The following is a 23435-nucleotide window of genomic DNA, read 5'->3' on the forward strand; positions in this document are numbered from 1 at the left end:
TGATTTCTAAATGCTATTCTCCAATAAAGACAACCAGGGCTCCTTGAAGAAATGGCTAACTCCAGATAAGGAAAACATGAGGAGCCGAGAGCACACATTCTAGTACCAAAAAGTAAGGAGGTGTTAAAATATATATATTATAAGGAAAAACAAAGCTGGGGGCATCACGTTGCCAGATTTCAAGCTATACTACAAAGCTGTGATCACAAAGACAGCATGGTACTGGCACAAAAACAGACACATAGACCAACGGAACAGAATAGAGAACCCAGAAATGGACCCTCGGCTCTATGGGCAACTAATCTTTGACAAAGCGGGAAAAAACATCCAGTGGAAAAAAGACAGTCTCTTCAATAAATGGTGCTGGGAAAATTGGACAGCTATATGCAAAAGAATGAAACTTGACCACTCTCTCACACCATACACAAAGATAAACTCCAAATGGATGAAAGACCTCGATGTGAGACAGGAATCCATCAAAATCATAGAGGAGAACATAGGCTGCAACCTCTTTGACATTGGCCACAGCAACCTTTTCCATGACATATCTCCAAAGGCAAGAGAAATAAAAGAAAACATGAACTTGTGGGACTTGATCAAGATAAAAAGCTTCTGCACAGCCAAGGAAACAGTCAAAAAAACTAAGAGGCAGCCCATGGAATGGGAGAATATATTTGCAAATGACACTACAGATAAAAGACTGGTATCCAAGATCTACAAAGAACTTCTCAAACTCAATACATGAGAAACAAATAATCAAATCAAAAAATGGGCAGAAGATATGAACAGATGCTTTTCCAATGAAGACATACAAATGGCTATCAGACACATGAAAAAAATGTTCAAAATCATTAGCCATCAGGGAAATTCAAATCAAAATCACACTGAGATACCACCTTACACCAGTTAGAATGGCAAAAATGGACAAGGCAGGAAACAACAAATGTTGGAGAGAATGTGGAGAAAGGGAATCCTTCTTACACTGTTGGTGGGAATGCAAGTTGGTACAGCCACTTTGGAAAACAGTGTGGAGATCCCTTAGAAAGGTAAAAACAGAGCTACCCTATGATCCAGCAATTGCACTACTGGGTATTTACCCCAAAGATACAGACGTAGTGAAGAGAAGGGCCATATGCACCCCAATGTTCATAGCAGCATTGTCCACAATAGCTAAATTGTGGAAGGAGCCGAGATGCCCTTCAACAGATGACTGGATTAAGATGTGGTCCATATATACAATGGAACATTACTCTGCCATCAGAAAGAACGATTACCCAACATTTGCAGCCACATGGACGGGACTGGAGGAGATTATGCTAAGTGAAATAAGCAGAGAAAGACAATTATCATATGGTTTCACTCATTTATGGAACGTAAGAAATAGCAGGAAGATCGGTAGGAGAAAGAAGGGAAGAATGAAGGGGGGGGGGTAAACAGAAGGGGGAATGAACCATGAGAGACTATGGACTCTGGGAAACAAACTGAGGGCTTCACAGGGGGAGGGGGGTGGGGGATTGGGCCTAGGCCGGTGATGGGTATTAAGGATGGTACACTATTGCATGGAGAACTGGGTGTTAAACGCAAATAATGAATCATGGAACAACTACATCAAAAAGTAAGGATGTACTGGGGCGCCTGGGTAGCACAGTCGTTAAGCATCTGCCTTCGGCTCAGGGCGTGATCCTGGCATTATGTGGATCGAGCCCCACATCAGGCTCCTCCACTGGGAGCCTGCTTCTTCCTCTCCCACTCCCCCTGCTTGTGTTCCCTCTCTCGCTGGCTGTCTCTCTCTGTCAAATAAATAAATAAAATCTTTAAAAAAAAAAAAACAACCTAAGGATGTACTGTATGGTGACTAACATAACATAATAAAAATTATTATATATATATAATATATATTATATATTAAAAGAATAGGATCATATCAAAAGGACACAAGAGCCAAAATGAAGGAATTCCTAATGGCCAAAGCTAGAAGAATCTGAGTAACAACATAATGTGATACTGGAGTATAACCCAAAGAATAAAGTACCAATGAGTCCACTCTGATATAAATAACCGAATAAATAAATGGAGAGGGATCTTCTCTACAGAAGATTTCTAAATAATACATGTAGAAATCCCCCTTCCATTAGGCAGAGCTCACTCCCCTCACCCTCTGAGTGTGGGATGAACTTGCTCCAAAGAACAGAATATGAAAAGGGGAAAATAAGTTGAGAGAGGAGAAACCCAACAAACACAACTTTAACCAAGTAATAAAGGTCAGCATCACCAGCAATGTTATATGACTGTCACTGCATCCCAGATGCATTCATCAAAACCCACAGATACTCTCTGTTGTGGTGTGATGAGAAGGGGGAGTTTCTTTTGTGATATTCTCTCCAAAAAACTTTTAACTGCAGTCTAATTATTAAAAACAAAACAAAAACACCAGACACAGCCCAGTTAGAGGATATTCTATAGGCTAGCTGGCTAATACTTCCCCCAAACATTCGAGGTCATAAAAAGTAAGACTCAGAAACTGTCACAGACCAGAAAAACTAAGGAGACATGACAAAGAAATGCAATATGTATTCTGGATTGGATCCTGGAACAGAAAATTAAGGGAAAGATTGGTGAAATTCAAATACAGTTTAAAGTTAATAGTAATATACCAATGCTCTTAATTTTGACAAACATACCATGGGAATTGTACTCATTTGCTAGCACTGTTGTAACAAAGGACCACAAACTAAGTGGCTTCAACAACAGAGAGTTAATCAAGGTATCAGCAGGACCACATTTCCTCTAAAGATGGCTAGGGGAAGGATCTGTTCCAGGCTGGTCTCCTAGCTTCTGGTCGTTCCTTAACTGGTAGCAGCCTAATTCCATTCTTTACATGGCATTCTCCCACTATACCGATCTCCAAATTTTCCCTTTATGTAAGGACAACCGTCATACTGGATTAGTCCAGTAATCCCTACTCCAGTATGACCTCATTTTACTATTTATGTCTGCAATGACCCTATTTCTAACTTGGCTGCTAGAAGAAGTTATCTGCCATGGGCCCTGAGGTTTCCTTGTACTTTAATGCTATATATGTCATGAACCCAAGGGCCTGACGTCTCTTTTTGCCTGGGTCATTTTCAGGGTTGTATTTGCTGCAAGCAACTTTAAAGAAAAGGTGATGTCTCCCTCTGGGACAAGAGAGCAGGCTTGCTTACAGCTTGCTACAAACCAGCAGGTTCCCCATATTCAATACTGCTGCCCTGTAGTGTAATCCGCTGCATATGCAAGCTTTCATCTGGGTCTTCCGTGTCACCCCTGTGGAACTTGGGGAGCAAGGGAAAACCAATACAAACATGATGCTCAGTGCTGCTCCATGTGCCACTAGTAACAGAATCCTTAGTCTCTCACTCAGGAGTTTCACATCTTCTGCCAGCTTCCATAAAATAGTAAAAGGCTAACTATTAGTTTGTAATTGGGACAAAAACAAAAAAAAACAAAAAACAAATCCCAAACCCAATGTTGTCCAGCCAGCCCCAAAAGCCCTTAGCCCTCCACCTGCCCCATCTCAATCACAGGCCTCTCCCTCTCTATAAAAATATAACTATCCTGGTTTTTATAGTAAACACAAAGTGTACATGCAAAAATACACCATCTGTTTGGTTTTTTTTTTAATGGATATACTTTTCAACTCTTTTTTTTTTTTCTTTTAAGAGAGGGAGATGGAAGGAGGGGCAGAGGGAGAGGGAGAAAGAGAATCTTAAGCAGGCTCCATGCCCAGCGCTGAGTCAAATGCAGGGCTTGAGCTCAACAACCCTGAGGACCATGCCCTGAGACAAAAATCAAGACTCAAACACTTAGCCGACTGAGCCACCCAGGCACCCCCTGTTTTTCAAGCGTTTTAATCTACAAGTTCTCCCTTCATCCCTCTCTTTTCCTTCCAATTTGCTGAAAACAGGCCATTTATCCTTTAAAATTTCCCAGGATTTTGCTGATTGCACATGCATGCTACCTACTTATTTTTAACAGCTGTGCATTCTTACATATCAATCAGTCCCCTACCAATAAACATTGAGTATATTTTCGATTTTTGCTATTACAGTGATGCAGGAATATAAAGCATGGATCTCCAAGAACTTAAGCCAAGTGTTTTTGCAGGACATTTACAGAGGGTCAGACTTTGAGCAAAGGATATTCCAGAATATCCTGTTAATGCCACTGGAATGATGTAAATGAATAGATAAAAGGATTTTTTTTCCTACCTGAAGAAATTCATGGCCTTTTCAAAACCTAAATAGAACTATTAGTGCATTAATCAAAATTATTCAAACAAAAGGGTAGAAGAAAAAAGATGAACTTTCCAGTATTAGCATAATTTGTATGTTAATTCTGCAGAAAAAATTAAATCCCTTTTCCAAAAATATCAAATTTTTAACTAAAACTTAGAAAAGGTTTCTATGAAGAAAAATTTATATTAGGAAAGATTAGAGAGCCTAGAGTCAGAAATGAAATTCTCATACAACCCAAAGTTGGGGGGCAGTGAGAACGAGGAGACAGAAGGGATATAGGGGAACAGAGAAGGGAAAGAAGAAATGTTTCTGGCCAGAGCTATTTTTAAAATAGGAGGAAAAGCAATTTAAGGTGAGACTTAGAACTTTCTTAAATCGTTATTGTTCATCCAGAAAAGACAACTGGTTCACATTAACTTTTATTTTCAAATATTTTATTAGGCAATCAGCAAAAGCTGTTTCTTATTTTTAACTTGCTATTTGAAAGTTTTCTATGGACACTATGCTGAACACTTGACTAAACTCTTCACTTATTCGTCAAAATCCCCCTAATGAATTATATACCAGGAACTCCTTTCCATAGATAAGGACTCTGAGGCCCAGAGAAGTTAGATCACTTGCTTGGAATCACACAGCTTTGGGGAAGGACCAAGATTCAAATCTAGGTTTTTCTCATTCTAGAACTAGAACTAATGCTCTGACCATTACAGTCCCTAAGCTGACTCTCCCAATTATCTTCTTCAAGTGATATGATCTCACCCACTTGAACCCACTCTGCAGAACTTTTTCCCCTCCTGTAAGGCCTGAGTGACCCATTATTTACATCTATTCAAAAGAGAAATGAAGGAAACTTGCTAAAGTGTATGAACACCATCAACACACAGCTGTGCTGAACTGAATGCATGAAGCCTGCCAAAATAAAATCTCTAAGACGTGCACATCTTTAGAATACCTTCTCTGCTAGAATGTGAAACTATTCTGCCAAAATCATAATAGCAACATTTCCCAAAGCGTCAAAAGGATGATTACCGCTGCTATGTAGAAAGATAAAATGACCCATGGTCAAATCAGTTTGGAAAAAAACAAATCAATGTAAATAAGTTTCATCCCTGTAAGACATTTTTGGATTTAATATGCAAATATTAAATATAAACTTTTAAAATACAATGAGCAGTTTTCTTACTTGTAAACTTTTTTTTTCCCCATGGATTATTTACCTCTTGGGACTTGTATTTTGCGGGCTACATTTTGGAAAACACTTTAGTGCCTTCATAAACATTGTGAGAAATGAACCTTTCCTTTGAGGAAAATCCAGTACCTGGTACATAGCAGGTATCCCAAAAATGTTTCATTAGCTGAATGAACAATCCAACATTCTAGTGATGCATTCCTGCTGTAACACAAGCCTAAAGCAAGCTGCGCATTGTCGATACCCAAATCCCAATCTTGAGCATACACCTTTCATTATATGTAACATCTGCTACCATCAAACAAGGCTGCAACCCAAAGACACATCCAAGAAAATATACTACCTTAAGCAGAACATAATTTCTTTTGACATCTGACTTTCCTCTTTATTCAATCACATATCCTTCCGACTCCTAAGATTTTCATCAATTTCCAGCTAATGTTGAATGTCATTAAATTTAATTTTTAAATTACTGTAACCCAATAGGACACCAAAGCATAATACAAGCAAGATTCTTAGTGTAATCTACCAAAATTAAGTAGTGGACCCATTACTTAAACCCAAGCATTCTGACTTGAAGATCCATGCTCTTATTCATAACCTTTTACCACCTCCTAGTTATGTGTCAAGTCTTGACACTATAAAATTGGGAACCATGGCACATGAAGAGCAACAAACTCTGCCAGTATTCCTCTACTTCCCTAACAATGACATTTTACATTACACATCATAATCTAACAATGCCAACAAAACAAAATCCAAACTTACCAAATGTTGCAGTATGATATTAGTCCTTTTGAATGAATTAAACCTGAAACAAACACAGAATACAATGAACACAGTAATGTGAGTAGTCATGTCTCAATGTATAAATATATTTCCTTTTGTTTTACCCTTTTCTAAAAGGTATTAGGGAAAAAATGAATTTGGAACAAAAAAAGGGTAGAGATTCTTTTCCCACTGTATTCTGTTCAAGGTATCTCCCCAAAAAATAAATCAAAAACCAAGGAATAAAGGAGAAGGGACCTCAAAAAAACAGAGCAACTGAACACAAGAGGGTGGGGGAGGTGGGAAGACTGCAACTTGCTCCCAGGGCATGGAGAAAATTTAAAAAGGTTAGAATCCATTAAAGTTCCATTAGTCATTCGTCTTTCATCCTCCTCTCCTTCCTCCCACTCATCATTATCATCTCCTTCATCATCATGCCAAGAACCAAGTAGCACTATAGTGGATTTGGCCAAATAGCATCTTTGATGACCTCCCCTGAGCTCATCTGCACCTCCAAAAGAATCATCGGTAAACCAGAAAAAGAGCTCTCTGGGTCTCTCATGCTCTCTCTTCCTGCTGGCTTTATTCTGCATTTAACTTGAACATTTTGTCAAATCCTTTCTAGATTTCCATTTGATTTCAGTGGACTTTGAAGATGGATCACCACTCTCATTTGGATGAAATTCTTTGGAAAGAACTTTATTTTCAAAGTAAGGTTTTCCATCCAAATAAAGATCTATTCTGTAACCTTATTTAACATCTTTGAATTCTGTCAACTTTTGCCGAACAATGCATTGCAGACACTTGGTGGATGAGTGATAAATGTTAACCCAAAAATGTAGGATCTGGGCAATCACTTCCAATCTCTCCTGAAAAAAGTGGTCAGCAGTGTCATCTGTCTGTTCTACTTTCAAAATCTCATTGGCTTGTTCAAGTCTACTGCATTCTGTACTTCATTAATATATTCGCCTGCTCCTTGCTGTTCTTTTTCTGAGGTCTCATGGGCTCCATTGTGGTTGAAGCTGAGTTCCTCTTTACTGACCTTGGTGGGGTTGGGAATAGGGGAGGCAAAGGGTGCAGGCAGCAACTTGGTCCAGCTGCCTCTAGTAATATTTTATAAATGGTCATCTTACAAAGCCAATAAAAATATTTACTTAAAAAAATTTAAATAATACTTAACATATGGAAAATAGTCATGACAGAAATTACAAAAAGCAAGCAAGCTATAAAATAAACATAACACACTTCCAAGTTTGTTTTAAAAGTGTTAGGCTAGGCATACAAAGCTTAAGACACAGCTTGGCAAAAGTGATCAATCAGTAATAACAGAAGTCGAAATGGTAGAGAGTGGGGGAAGCTGGGAGAGGGCAGGAGGAAATCTGGAGTGGTAGAAATTATCTCTATCCAGATGATGGTTAGAGGACTGTATATAAACGCAAAAGTTAACTGAGCTACAGACTTCAGAATAGTACATTTCAGTACTTCATGTGCATCACAACTAAGTAAAAGCACCATGGGGGTGGAGAGTGACTAGAAGGGGCATGAGGAGGGCCTCTGAGATGCGGATACTATCATTTTTTCTTGATCCAGGTGCCAGTGAAATGGATATGTTCAGTTTGTGAAAATTCGTCATATTTTTATGCTTCGGGCCTCTTTTTTTAAGATTATATTTATTTGACAGAGCGAGCACAAGCAGGGAGAGCAGGAGAGGGAGAAGCAGGCTCCCCAGTGAGCAGGAAGCCCGATGTGGGGCTTGATGGGATCACAACCTGAGCCGAAGGCCGAGGCTTAACTGATTGAGCCACCCAGGCACCCCTATGCCTCGGGCCTTTTTAAAAAGTTTCCCAGGGGCACCTGGGTGGCGCAGTTGTTAAGCGTCGGCCTTCAGCTCAGGGCGTGATCCCGGCATTATGGGATCGAGCCCCACATCAGGCTCCTCTGCTATGAGCCTGCTTCTTCCTCTCCCATTCCCCCTGCTTGTGTTCCCTCTCTCGCTGGCTGTCTCTGTCAAATAAATAAATAAAATCTTTTAAAAAAAATAAAATAAATTTAAAAAAATAAAATAAAAAGTTCCCCAAAAGATATTGCTCTTGCCTTCAAGCAACTCAAAGTATAGTGAAGAGAGATGCATATAAAAATAATGTTATTGGGGCGCCTGGGTGGCACAGCGGTTAAGCGTCTGCCTTCGGCTCAGGGTGTGATCCCAGCGTTATGGGATCGAGCCCCACATAAGGCTCTTCTGCTATGAGCCTGCTTCTTCCTCTCCCACTCCCCCTGCTTGTGTTCCCTCTCTCGCTGGCTGTCTCTATCTCTGTCAAATAAATAAATAAAATCTTTAAAAAAAATAATAATAATGTTATTAAGATATACTGGGATGCATGCTAAACAAGAAGTGAAATTTGAGACGTATGAAGTAAGGTCAAAGGTGGAATCCGCAGCAGCAGCAGCCTGATTAAGGACTGTGAACATGTACAGATACATATACTATCTGAGGGAGCTCATAAATCACCAACTTACTAATTTTTCCAGGATATTTCGAGATTTGAGGGGCAACTGTTTAGCTGAGGCATTAAAAAAAAAAAGGTAATATGCCCGTTGTCACCACTGTAGCCACATTTTAGGTGACTGAATTTATAAAAATATTTGTAATACATCTTTCCAGAGTTCTTACTTTCCTCTTAGATTACATTTAAATTGAATATTACTATCCCCCAAAAAAGGGAAACCACTAATTTGTTTAAATCAGTCACACTTCACATTCCTAGACTAGCATATTTTGAATCTGTCTTACCACAAGTAAAATATTCTTATTCTAGCCCAGTAATTCCATAACTTGTCTGCACATTAGAATCACCTGGAAACTCTAGTAAACATTCCAAAGCCCAGTTCACATCCAAGACCAATTAAAAATCAAACTCTGGAGGTGGGACACAGACATAAGTATTTTTGTTTGAAGCTCCCCCAAATGATTCCAAAGCACAAACAAGTTGTCATTAAAATCAATATTTTATAAAAATTAAACTGAAGTGACAGATACTAGCTTATTTAGGGGTATTTCTAAACGGAGAATTTCATATAGACTTTTAAAATCTGAACTATATTTATCCTGAAACACCATTTAAATTTTTTTTGAACTTAAAGACTTCCAAAAAGATAAAATTGAATTAAGAAAAAGTTAAGCACTAAGTCCTTTAGATCAAGAATAACCCTGAATTCCTTAATGAGACCAGTACCGAAATGCCAGTTCAAGGTTAAAGATGGTGCTGCCAGACTGGCAAGTCTTATCCAACAGCTTAAGCACCACCTGTGGCACAGAGACACACAGACCTAGCTTCAAGTCCTAGTTTCATTCCTGAGATAGAATTTTAGCTCATTCAAATAAAGGTAATGTAAACCTACAAATGCAAGTACACAGCACTGTGCACAGCATTTTGATCCCAAAAGCTCTGGACCAATTGCTACCAAACAGAAAAACCTAAGTACAACTAAGTTCCTTACCAGACTCTATAAAATCATATTCATTTTATTTGTTCCAATTTCTACTCAACCGTTATTTAAAATCTGCTATTAACTTTTACATCTCAAAAATATATTTGAATATTCAGAGTCCCCAAATAATTCTGAATTGAAGGTCTTCTCTTTCCTTCCTGTTGGCTCCAGAACTGCCATCTGGTGGAGGGGAAGAGGACATGCACCTTCCAGCTACAGCTAATTTACTAAATCATTTTAACAGACTTATTTCCTTCAGGTGACGGTCAGCTTATCTGCTTGGGGCAGTTGTTCTCAAAGTGTGGTTCCTGGACCAGCACCATCAGCATCTCAGGGGCACATGTCAGAAATGCAAATTGTTGGCCCCATCCCAGACCTACTGAATTCGAAACTGTGGGGTGAGCCCAAAAATCTGTGTTTAACAAACCCTCCAGGTGATTCTGACACACGCTGAAGTTAAAAACAACTGTCTTGGAAGGATGAGAACATTATCATTTAGGAGATTTCTGCAATTATCCAACAAATCACACATGAGTTTACAAAATTAAACAACTTTACATGGAACTGTTTAAGATGAGATAATGAAAACAGTGCTTGATGAAGATTACAGCAGAAGTAGGCAAGTTAGAAGGTGAATAGAACAGAAAATCAAGGCCAAGTAATTCAGGCATGAACTGATGAACAGCAGCTGTGGAAACAAAGGAATGATTAGGAGATATTATGAAGTTAAAACCTAATGGAAAAGAAAAGAACTTTGTCAATAACAATTCCAAGAATTCAAGCTAGGATAGCTAAGAGAATATAGGTACTGAAAAGGCTGGCAAGCAAACTAACTGGTTTGTAGAATGAAATATGAAGTCCATTTTCAGTTTCTTGAGCCTGTATTGACATAAGTGGAAACATTCAACAGCAAGTAGAGAGACTGGAGTTTGAAAGAAAAGGTACAACTGAAGCTATGTCACAAAGTCACGTGCATAGATAATCACTGAGGCATAAGAACGCCTCAGCTGTCCTTGAGGAATGAAAAAGCTGCAGCTGGAAATTAGTGGCCTGAATGCTGACTGGGTCTACTAATGTGCTTTGTCTGGTCAGCTGTGTTTTAAAACTAGACATTTAAAATCAAGAGATTGCACCAAAAAATTCAGTTTCCCAGAAAAATTAGTAGTTATAGAAACCGTGGGTCTACAGTCTACAATGGCAACATCCGCCTGGGGCTGAGAAGCCAGCTCCTTTAGAGCCATTTCTCTAGCTCACTAGTTCCCTACTAGTCCCCAGTGCTGTTGTCTAGCCAGCATTACTGAATGCTTCCTTCTTAGCCTCTGCATTGGGGTCTGTGACTCTTAACACAGACAAAATATAACAGAGAATCAAATACTGAGCCTTCGGAAACAACTACGTAGAAGAAAAGAGGCAGCTCAAGAAGCAAACACGGAAACAATGCAGTTCAGCAGAGTATAGAGCAGATGGAGAAAGGAGTACTATTAACAACTTAAAAGATCTACCTCTTTGAAGAGCCTCCCCCGACCCTTCACTTTCATTTCTAAATCTGACTCTGTCATACTTGTACTTTTCCTTAAATCTTTTCCTTTAAGACACTTATCAAAGTTTGTAACTAAGTATTAGTTTTGTTTAAATATTCGTTTGTCTGCTTTCTTTTGGGACTTCGAGGGCCTTAAGAAACAATAGCAAGTAGTCCAGATTGGCTACAGGGTAAAAAAAAAGTGCCTAGAACTTCCAGAAGCTAGAATATAACACTGAGTATTGTAGAATTCATGAAGTAAATTAGGGCCAAATCTTTGAAATCGGGCTGGGAAATTTTTATTGAATTCCGTAAGTAGGAGGACACCTCTAAGAACTTCTTAGCAGAAGAATGGCAGGCCCTGAATTGAACTTTAGCAAGATTAACCTGGCAATCACACACAGAAGCTATTCAAATTGGGAAGAAGTGCACCAATCAAGTTTCTGAAAAATGAACTAAAAATTTTGAGAGGATTGTTTAAATTTGAATCAGCAGGAAGAGATAAGGATTGGGAGTGTGGGAGAACTTAAATAACTTTAAAAATCTAGAAGAATAATAGCTTCAAGAAGAAAGTGCAGATGAGTACGGGTTACACTTACGTGCAAATTAACACCTGAGGTGCAAATGAGACATTCAGGTGGTTGTGACTTGCACTAGCATTTAGAATACATCAAGATCAGACATACAAATTTGAGTTATCTTCAGAGAGGTAATTTGGGAACTCCCCCCAAAATGCCCAGGATCTGTACTGGCACCACAAGAATTAGTGGAGAGGTAAGTGGGAAAGACAGTGCCAGAGAGCCAAGGAAGACCAGAGTTCAAGAGGGATTGCCCAACAACGTCAACGTTTATTTCCTCTCAAAAACACTCTGTGGCACCCTATTCCTTAATACAATTGTGGGTTAGGCTGTTACAGACTAGGTAACACTGGCCTCAGGTCTCTGCTTTGCTAAGGCAATACCCACTCCAAAGCCCTGGAAAAGGCATCCCTGATCAAAGGCCCCAAACTGCTCCAGAACTCAATCAGTCTGCACCTCGAGATGAGGGGTGGAATAAAGCCAGCCTGAACTCTGGGGATGACAGACTCTTTTCCAAGTCAGTTAATTTTGTTAACAGTTCTTCCCAATCTGTTTCTCAAATAATTTGGTATTTGCTCACAACTTCAAAAAGCAGCAGCAATAATGACATGTGATTTTCTTAATATTTGCCACGTCTCTCCCTGAGCTGTTCAGAGACACATGGACAGCTAATTTCGAGGTATTAAAAAAATGAAGAAGGAAAGCAACTCTTCCATTTTTCTTCATTGATTGAGAACCAGGTCTGTGGATACAATGTTAAACAAGCAGACGCTTATCTCTAGAGACATAACTATTCTTCTTAAACCAAAGAAACATTCCCATCCTTTTCCCCCAAGGCAAACTCAAAGGCTAAAGAACCCAGCAACTGAAGTTATGGAGTAAACAGGATGGTTCTCCCTTCAAGTGGTCACACCTGCTACCTGAATGCACATAGGCAGGCAATAGGCCTCAAGACTAACTCATCCCAGCTTCCTAAACTCAGGACCACCAGATTTACTTAGCAGAACTCAAGCTGCAGTCAGTAGCACTTTCAGGAGTTAAGCACGATGTTTGCACACACACTCCAGGCCACGTTATGTGTCCACAGCACTAGCCTGAAAGGTCCACACACCTGGATTAAGGCTGGAGCCATCCGGCAGAACTGAACAACAGAGTCACACCACGAGCGCCGGTGCAACAACTGCCAAAGCAGGAGCGGTTGCTAGCAGCACCAAGCATACCACAAAATTCCTCCACGCTGAAACCCTGCCCGTCCCCCAAGCTAGACTCAGCTCTGAAGAAAGGAAATGGGGGTCAAGGCTGAATAAGAGCCAGCGAGGCAGAAAACGAACGGGATGCTGCAAAGGCGCTAAACGCAATAAGCGCGAAACACAGAGAGGCGCCGGGCTCGGGTCTAAGATCTGCGCCTCCAAGCGTCACTAGAAACTTCGAGGCCAGGCCGTCCCCACCGGCGCGACAGCCTCTGTCACCTCGGCGAGCGCAGCCCAGGAGCCTGCGCTAGACAGGTCGCTCCCTCGCTCACTCACCTCGACATGAGCCTCCACACCTGCTGCAGCCCCATGGCAAACACACCCGCCCACCTAAAGTAGTAGGAGGCGGCGCACCCGAGAATCTCGTGGCACCTCACGTCAGACCCACCCACCGCCGCCCCTGCTCCTCCCCGCGCCGCCGGACACAGATGACAAGTCCTCCAGGCGGCCAGAGAGGCCCACGACGGGATTGTCAGCGGCGCGGCGCTGAGGGGCGGGGCGAGAACCGCTGCGGGAGGAAATGGGTTGAGGACAGGGGAAGAGGGTGGGGTGGGGCTTGGTTAGGGGGCGGGGCGGGGGCGGAGGCGGAGGCGGAGGCTGAGGGCGGGGTGGGGCAGGACTGAAGGAGTGGCGGGGAGCGGAGCCCGGCTGACCGGGAGAAAAGAAATTGTTTCCTAGAGGGGTTCCTGGGTGGTTCAGTAGATTACGCATCAGACTCTTGGTTTTGGCTGGGATCAGGATCTCAGGATCGTCGGATCGAGCCCCATGTTGGGCTCCCCTCTCAGTGGGGAGTTTGCTTGAGATTCTCCCTCTGTCCCTGCCCCCTCTCAAATAAATAAATAAATCTGGAAAGAAAGAAAGAAATTGTTCTCTAGAGGCTTTCTTGGGGATAGGCTTGACCAGCAAGGATTGCCATCAAACACTTTGCTTGAATTTAAAGATTTTTTAAATAAAAATTTAGTATTCTCTTCTTGGAGAATCAGATGAAATACACTTGATAATAGGACGCTGATGTAGTTTAATACTAGCCTTACCACAGCAGTTCTTTAATATTAGGATTGGTATATTTCAAGTTTTTTGGAAAAATGATAGAGCCCCCACTCTTCCTCAATGGCAGACAAAATTTGTCTCATTAGGAGGTGATAGATGCATCTTTACCAACAAAACTGAAAGTTACTGTTATCAGTGAAAACATAATTATATTCAGAAAGTAGCTTACTATCAAATGAAATTAAGATTCACCTTATCCATTAGGATCCACTGTTAAGTTGATTCAGGAGAATGTTTCTCTGTATCCAGATACACCCAGATGTCCAGCAGCAAACATTTCATCACCACTAAAGTATTGACACATTTGTCAGAAAAAAAGGAATTCAGTGAAGAATTCAGAGGGAGGGAAGTTAAAGGAATTAGTCTTAGCAAGTTAACATTTAAGAAGATACTATCAAGACTTTGATGAAAAATTACTTTTCTAACTTAGGTCAAATGTAATTACCAAATGCCCACTGAACAGAAGACAAACAGGCTTCACAGAAGGAACTACTGACCCGTAATTCAGTTTTTAACCAGCTCTGGAACATCAGTACCTGATATCAGCACCTGACATTGCCATCATGTCTCACAGCATGCCCAAAAAATGAACGGATCATTCAATCCAGTATGGTTTACTGGAAAGAGTGAGCTTTCCTGTTAAACAGCCCAAGATTCAAATCTTCCCTGTTCCCACAACTTCATGCTCATGCAACCTCCATCTCATAAGGCCCCATGTTTAGAAGGGCCCTGTGTTTGGTTTAATGTTCTACTTTTAACAATTTTTTAACAAGGTGCCCCACATTTTCTTTTTGCTGTAGGCAGGTCTACAAATTATGTAGTCGGTCCTGTCCTGTCCCTAGCATGCTAATAGTTTAGTTACCTTGGGCAAATCACGTAACCCAAGATGTTTTTCAAAAGTATTTAAACCTTTTTGTTGTTGTTGTTGTTTTGTTTTGTTTTGTTTAAAGATTTTATTTATTTATTTGACAGAGAGAGAGACAGCCAGCGAGAGAGGGAACACAAGCAGGGGGAGTGGGAGAGGAAGAAGCAGGCTCCCAGCATAGGAGCCTGATATGGGGCTCGACCCCAGGACCCCGGGATCACGCCCTGAGCCGAAGGCAGACGCTTAATGACTGAGCCACCCAGGCGCCCCTATATTGTTTTGGACTAAGAGTTCTAGTTGCAGACAACCCACAGAATAGGAAAAAAAAATGCAAAAGATATATTTAATAAGGATTTTGTACCTAGAATATGTAAAGAACTATTCAAACTTAATAATAATTTAAAAAGCATTCCATTTCAAGGTGAGCAATGTATCTGAATAGACAGAACTGAACAATAAAGTCTTCCAAAGAAGATCTACAAGTGATCAATAATCATATGCAAAGATCCTCAACATGATTAGGGATCAAGGAAGTGCAAATCAAAACCATAATAAGATATGACTTCATACCAACTAAGATGGTTATAATCAAAAAGACAGAAAATAACAAGTATTGGTGAAGATGTAGAGAAATAGGAATCTTCATACACTGTTGGTGGGAATGTAAAATTTAACGGCCATCCCTCAATTGGTTAAATATAGAGTTACCATAAGACCTAGTAATTCCGCCCAAATATATACCCAAAAGAAATGAAAGTGCAGTCCACACAAATGTTTATAGCTACTCATAATAACCAAAAGCTGGAAACAACTCAAATGTATATCAATGGATGGATTTTTAAAAAGTGATATATCTGGGGTGCCTGGGTGGCTCAGTCGGTTAATGTCTGCCTTCAGCCCTGGAGTCCTGGGATCCAGCCCCACATCGGGATCCAGCCCCACATCGGACTCCCTGCTCAGTGGAGAGCCTGCTTCTCCCTCTGCCCCTCACCCTGCTCCTGCGCATGCTCTCTCTCTCAAATAAATAAATATGATCTTTTTTTAAAAAAAGTGATATATCCATATAATGAAATAGTATTTGGCAATGAAGAAAATGAAGTACTGATACATGCTACAACATAGATGAACCTTGAAAACGCTATACTAAGTGAAAGAAACCAAGCACAAAAGACCCCATGGTGTACAACTTCATTCAAATGAGTGTCCAGAATAAGCAAATGTATAGAGACAGAAAGTAGGCTAGGGTTCAGAAGGGGTGGTAGAATAATTGGAGGGTGCCAGCTAAGAGGTACTGGGTTTCTTTCTGGAGTCATAAAAATATTTTTAAATGTATTGTGGTGATGGTTGCACTATACTAAAAGCCATTGAATTGTTTTGTTTTGTTTTAAGATTTTATTTATTTGACTGAGAGAGAGACAGCCAGCGAGAAAGGGAACACAAGCAGGGAGAGTGGGAGAGGAAGAAGCAGGGTCCCAGCAGAGGAGCCTGACGTGGGGCTCGATCCCAGGACTCCGGGATCGCGCCCTGAGCCAAAGGCAGACGCTTAACGACTGAGCCACCCAGGCGCCCCATAAAAGCCATGAATTGTATACTTTAAATGGGTGAACTGTATGGTATGTGAACTATATCTCAATTCTAAAATAAAAGAATTCTGGTTGCTCCACATCCTCATTACATTTTCGTGCTGTCCATCTTCAATTTTAGCCTGCTGATGTGTGTGTCACCTCATTGTGGTTTTAATTTGCATTTCCCTGGTGTCTAATGATATTGAGAGCTTTTTTGTATGCTTACAATCTTTTTTGGCAAAGTGGCTATTCAATTCTTTTGCCCCTTTTAAATTAGGTTATCTTTTTATTATTGTTTGATGTAGTCACTATCTAGTGCTGTTACAAACTGCTCCAAGATTCAGCAGCTTAAAATAACAAACATTTATTATCTCTCTCAGATTCTGAGACTCAGGAATCAGAGAGAAGCTGAGAAATGGTTCTGGCTCAGAGTCTCTCCTGAGGTTGCAGTCATGGTGTTTGCTGGGACTGTAGTCATCTGAATGCTTAACCAGGGCAGGAGGACCCCCTTCCAACCTCGCTCATGGCCCCATTGGCAAGCTTCAGTTCCTCGCCACATGGTCCTCTCCACGGGGCTGCTCACAGTGGAGCAGCTCCATTTCTCCAGAGTGCGTGATCCAAGAGAGAGAACCACCAAAACAGAAGCATAGTATCTTTTATAACCTCATCTTGGAAGTGACGTACCATCACTACCGCCTCATTCTATTGGTCACACGTACCACACCTGGTACAGTGTGGGAGGGGACTGCACCAGGGTGTGCATACTAGGTGGCTAGAATCATTGGGAGCTGTTTGGAAGCTGGCTACCACTCTTGATTTTTTTTCTTTTCCCATTCCCAACCAGTCATCAAGGCACGCCAATTATTTCTTTGAAGCATCTCTCAGATTTGTCCTATCCTCTTAACACTCCAATGCTACCATTCTAGTACCCACATGAAACTCATTCCAGATCTAACTTCTCTCTTCTCTCACAATCATCACACCCTTCAATTCACTTTGCATTTCACTGATGACAAATCCTCCTAAGATACCATGTATCTTTGACTTATTTTTCAGCTGCTAAATCATCTCACAATTGTCTATAGCTATGTTGTCCAATACTAGACACCAGTGGCTATTGAACACTTGAAATGTGATCCATGCAACTGAGGAACTAAATTTTTCCTTAATTTAAATTTAAAAACTGAAGCAGTGTAAAATGTTTTTAATATTGATTACATGTCAAAATGGTAGTATTTTAGATATATTGGGTTAGGGAAAATATATTATTAAAATGAACTTCACCTTTTTTTTTAGTGTGGTATAGAAAATTTTAAATTACATATGTGGCATTGAACAGCAGTGGTCTATAATATTGAGTTCATTGACTGACCTTTGAGGCAAAAAAAACAGGGCTCTGCGTCAACTACCCAAATTTATTTCTCATGTAACCTCCTCCTTCCTGTCACAATCTCTCCTGGATGTCCCTGAGGACAGTGTTGATTTCTTGCCTCTGTTCTGTGGCTCATGTGATTCCTCAGGGCAAGAAAGCTGTTCTTCAATCCTCTTCTAAAATTTTTCCATCCTGGGATGCCTGGGTGGCTCAGTCGTTTTAGCGTCTGCCTTCAGCTCAGGGTGTGATCCCAGCGTTCTGGGATTGAGCCCCACATCAGGCTCCTCCGCTGGAAGCCTGCTTCTTCCTCTCCCACTCCCCCTGCTTGTGTTCCCTCTCTCGCTGGCTGTCTCTATCTCTGTCAAATAAATAAATAAAATAAAATAATCTTTAAAAAAATAAAAAATAAATAAAATAAAATTTTTCCATCCTGAAGACCTATCTGGAGTCTTATCTTCCTGCAATAGTCTCTTATTCTAACCTGTACTGGGCTCTTTATTTATTTTTTTTCCTGAATTCAAGTTATACTTCTAACCAGCACCACAGTTCATCATTCATTTCTTGCTCAATTATTTGTTGAACGCTAATTTTCTCTCTCGAATTATACATTTCTTGAGGATAGAAACTATATTTTATATGTTGTCTGAATTTTTCAAAAACCCAGTGTTGGGAACATGATAAACAGCCATACAAATTTGATATATTGATTAACTAATTATGAAATATATTTTGCATACAAATAACTCTGTGTGTATTTTGATCAGTGTAAACCTGGCATTGGTATGGAAAAATAAGGTTGTAAAATTTATTTTTCAAAACACAGATGCTCCTCACAGATGAATTATGTACCCACATCATGTGAAAGATTATCCAGAAGACAGCACCAGGACTGAATGGCAGGGAAGTGACTCCTCCTACTTTTTCCTGTTAGAAATCAATGATTGGTAATCAATGAAAGGCTCTGAAAAGCTTGCAAAAAGGCCACCATTGTTGAGTTGAGGTCCCTCAACACACCAAGCCCCACCCCTCACCCTGAGCTCCACCACCAGACAAAGATCTCTTCCAGTGCCAGAAATGAGCTGCTTACTCTGACTGTCCCAATAGCCCGCTTCTAGAAGAGCCTCTGCAGCTCTGCCTTTTCTTCCCTCGAACCAGCCTGAGGCTGTGCTGCCTGGTCAGATCTACCCTGCTCTGTCGCCAGTGAGCTAGGTAAGAAGTCGTAAGGCTCAACCCTCCACCCCTTTCTATCAGACCTCTTGGAAGAGTACTGAAACCCACTCATTTCACCCTCTTTCCATTCCTGAATTTCCCCAAATTTTGCAAACTGGCCTTTTGTGGAAAAAGTGTTTTGAGTCAAAGCTGTTTTTGTTTTTGTTTTTTTGTCAAGCCCCAGGGAAAAAACCTGACCTAGAATGATCTTCCTGATCATACAACCCAAGGCTGTATAAGTGTAGTCTCAGTGTACCCCGTTGGCCAGCACCCACCACGGGATGCATAGAGAATAGTAGACCACCTGCACAGAGTCTCAGGTGTCCTCCCAAACAAAAGGAATTGAGTCATACAACTGGAGGCCAAGAAGCAAAGCATTGTTCAACTATTACTAACAAGCAGTGCAGAAAACAGATCTTTTTTTTTTTAAGATTTTATTTATTCATTTGACAGAGAGAGAGACAGCCAGCGAGAGAGGGAACACAAGCAGGGGGAGTGGGAGAGGAAAAAGCAGGCTCCCAGCGGAGGAGCCTGATGTGGGGCTCGATCCCATAATGCCGGGATCACGCCCTGAGCTGAAGGCAGACGCTTAACGACTGAGCCACCCAGGCGCCCCAGAAAACAGATCTTGATCCAATGATTATGTCAATTCAACTTATTGATCCCAAAAGGGTATCAACATTCTCTCTTATATGTAACAAGGTGAACAGTATGAGATACCGTAGAGCCTGTGACCCAAGAGCACTTCTCTTAAGATAGTTATGATTTTCTCCCTTGTACGATGGGCAGGATGAGTAGCCTCATAGACCTCAGAGTTTTGGAGATGTCCAAGGTTGAGTAATGATATCTGGGTCCCTTCCTTTTCCTCTTGCTCAGTTCCCAGTGCAAATTAAATAAGCCCTTCTGCAAGGCTAATATTCAGTAAATAAGCATCAGTATGGCCACATGATTGTTAAGGCATTGAAATATTTCTAAACCAATCAATAAATACCCACAGTCCATGTCAGTGAATCTGGTCAGTATGGCCCCAAGAACCCCAGGTGGGCCCTACTGAGAAAACCAACCTGGCACCTGCCAGCCAGCAGACCACAGCTGTCCACACTAGACCACACTGCCATGTGTTCATAGTGAACCGCGTCCTCTTAGGGAAGATAATAGTGCTTGTGTACCAGCAGGCACGTGCCTGGTGCCCATCAGGCTGCCCGTCCCTTGGTTGAGACCACCTGCTGCAGGCTGACCCCAGAGCTGCCCTCACAGCACTGCAGTGCACCATAGCTGTTCAATATTTTTAACCTTACCCTTGCCCTTTTGTACGTTTGTGCTACTCACTGCATGCCACCCAATGAACAGGACTGGACTATACGCGTTATAGTGCAGTTACTCCAAGGACCACATACACCAAAGCTGGATCAGAAAAATCTCAGACGTAGAACCACATCTGGGTGCCCTTTCTTCTCTATCTCCCTTTTCTTGGCCACATGCAATCTCATGCAGACTTGCGAAATATCTGTTCTTCTCTTGGTGCTTTGTCCAGTCATTGAGGGCATATTATAATCCAGGTACTATGTTAGGTGTTGGGTCCTGCAGCCTTGGAGTTTACACAACTCTATGGAAGCACTGGTAAGGCCACCTGTTATAATCTAGAAATCAGAGAGGGCTTCTCAGAAGAAGAAACTGCTTTAAACATAGGAGAACTCTGCATGGATAGAGCAGAGCATGGGATTCCAGCGTTCTGATAGTGGCACTAGACAGGCAGGGTGGGATCAGATCACGAAGGCCCATGAAGCCACCTTTAAAGGGTATTTAAGCAGAAATATGACATAATCAGATTTTAGTTCTATCAGTATCACTTTGAAGTATAGCCAGTGGATCAGAGAAAACATGTCTGGATCCCCGCACCCCTCCCTATATGTTTTCTGCACTTTCACACTTACTTGACTTGCAAGAAGTTTTGGTTTGCCCTGGCTTGTCTGATTCCAATTGTATTTCATGACATCATCTCACCATATGGCTTTTAATAGCTATTTATTTACATATTCCTTTGAGGGGATTCCTTGTCATATTTGCTAACTAGCCAATCTGTTTCTCATTTTCTTTTTTTTTTTTTTTAAAGATTTTGTTTATTCATTTGACAGAGAGAGAGAGCCAGCGAGAGAGGGAACACAAGCAGGGGGAGTGGGAGAGGAAGAAGCAGGCTCCCAGCGGAGGAGCCCAACGTGGGGCTTGATCCCACAACGCCGGGATCACGCCCTGAGCTGAAGGCAGACACTTAACGACTGAGCCACCCAGGCGCCCCTGTTTCTCATTTTCTGAACTCAGCGGAGCAATCTGATTAGCCTACCTTCGCCTTTCTGAGCTATGAATGTGCCACCTTGGATCAAGGGGCCATGGGATTTAATCATCTATTTGAATACTGGGCATGTTCATGGCTTCCAAGATTATGTGGGTTTGGCAGGGAAGGATGGCTTATTTCTCAGATTATCAACCAGTCTCCACACCAAGAGTAGTGATGCAAAGAGCAGCCAATAAAGCTAGGAGCATTAATAAAATAGAAAAATTTAAAAACAAAAATGGTTCCTGTAAGAAAAAAAAAAACATGCACAGAAACATTCTAGAAGAATATCTACCCCAAATGTTAACAGCAGTTATTCTTAGGTGGTGGTGAAAATATGGGTGACTCAGTACTTTTCTATAATTCTTCATATTTTCTACTGTTTCTCATTAGAACAGATGTTTTATTTTTAAAAAGTGGTTTTAAGGAAATAACAAATATTGCATAAAACCTACCATATTTTTCTTTACAAGTAATTCTCAAAATATTTTTTGGACAAGTTTTCTCTTTACTACATGCACCGGATTTCTAGGGAGTTGCCACCAGGTGGTGAATGTACCACATCAAAGAAGACTGAAAGGCTTCAAAAGAAAAAAAAAAAAAAAAGGCTGAAAGGCTTACGTTTTTTCCATAAAATACTCTCTCCAAATATAATTCTTAGAGAAGCTTTAATACGGCCGGTATGAAGGTAGTGAGTTATCACAACTGATTGTTTATAGTCAAGTTACAAATCAAACTCCTTGTTCTACTCTTTCCCCCCTTCTCACACTAATGCATTTGACTAAAAAAAAAAAAAAAAAGAGAGAGAGAATTTTAAAAAGAAAAAAAAGCTTTAATACTTTTCTTGATTCTGATATATTGCTTGTCAAATTATATCTCTAATTAAAAATACATACATAACACATACACAACGTAAGATGTAATACTAACATTGTAAAGACTGCAAAAAACATAGGCCTTGGTATATAATAATAGTACAGTGTCTATTTGTATATTTCTAATAACTGGTATATTCCTAATATGCAATGTCGAATTATCTTCATTATTTAAAAATATGTATATTATATAGGTACAGTCTTGAGGACCTCAGTTTAGCAATATATATTTAAAATTACCTCCTCGAATGAGTAAATGAGTAAACTGTTCTGTCCTACCAAGTTTGGTAAGCTGGGTTACAAATTCTGTGATGTTAGCAAGTCCCACAAGGAACTGTAATCAGGAAGATCTTTTGTAACAGTAATAGCCTTTAAACTCTTCTGGGTTTCCCTAAAACTGTTTGTATGTATGCACACATAGCAATAATAATTACAAAAATGTAAGTAGATTAAAATTTGTTTTAAAGCATAGACTTTCCTCTATGAACATTAGGTTCCCTAATACCTGGTATCTCTTTCGGGAAGGAGAAATAAAATCAATTGAATGTCAAAATAATATGTTTTTCTTGGGGCACCTGGGTAGCACAGTGGTTAAGCATCTGCCTTCGGCTCAGGGCGTGATCCCGGCATTATGGAATCGAGCCCCACATCAGGCTCCTCCGCTATGAGCCTGCTTCTTCCTCTCCCACTCCCCCTGCTTGTGTTCCCTCTCTCACTGGCTGTCTCTATCTCTGTCCAATAAATAAATAAAATCTTTAAAAAAATAATAATAATATGTTTTTCTACTTATACAAGAAAGCTTTGAGTCCTTTTCAGAGTCACTTTTATATTGTTCTAGTGCTCAGTTGGTGAGACTTTCTATTTTCTTAATACTAAATTCACTTTCCCCAAGAGCTAATGAAAGAAAGTTGTAATTATCAGTATTCCATGCAGCTACAATGCTCAAAAACCCTCCTTCCATCCTCCTTCCTCCAAATTCTAAATCAAAGAACAAAAATAATTCATCCCATGATGTTAGTGGTAAAATCAATGGAAATTTGTGAAATTTCTGCCTATATTTAGGAGCAAAAGAGTTGCTTAGAGCAAACAGATGGTGGAAG

The 23435-nt window shown here is 40.6% G+C and overlaps 1 protein-coding gene and 1 pseudogene across 4 annotated transcripts in view; both read right to left on the reverse strand.

Annotated features, from left to right (window-relative positions):
- Positions 1-13571, reverse strand: part of HIBCH (3-hydroxyisobutyryl-CoA hydrolase) — a 126717-nt gene extending 113146 nt beyond the window's left edge. For all 4 annotated transcript variants that reach the window (XM_057303592.1, XM_057303587.1, XM_057303579.1 and 1 more), the window contains exons 1-2: positions 13344-13571; positions 6232-6274 (exon numbers count right to left, since the gene is read on the reverse strand). In XM_057303592.1, coding sequence (XP_057159575.1) covers positions 6232-6274; positions 13344-13378 — 78 coding nt within the window. In that variant the 5' untranslated portion in view covers positions 13379-13571. The remainder of the gene's footprint in view (positions 1-6231; positions 6275-13343) is intronic.
- LOC113247829 (protein SET-like) lies at positions 6363-10961 on the reverse strand (annotated as a pseudogene).
- Positions 13572-23435: the final 9864 nt, after the last annotated feature.

This window comes from Ursus arctos, unplaced genomic scaffold (genome assembly GCF_023065955.2).
Source record: "Ursus arctos isolate Adak ecotype North America unplaced genomic scaffold, UrsArc2.0 scaffold_1, whole genome shotgun sequence".
In the NCBI taxonomy this organism is placed as follows: Eukaryota; Metazoa; Chordata; class Mammalia; order Carnivora; family Ursidae; genus Ursus; species Ursus arctos.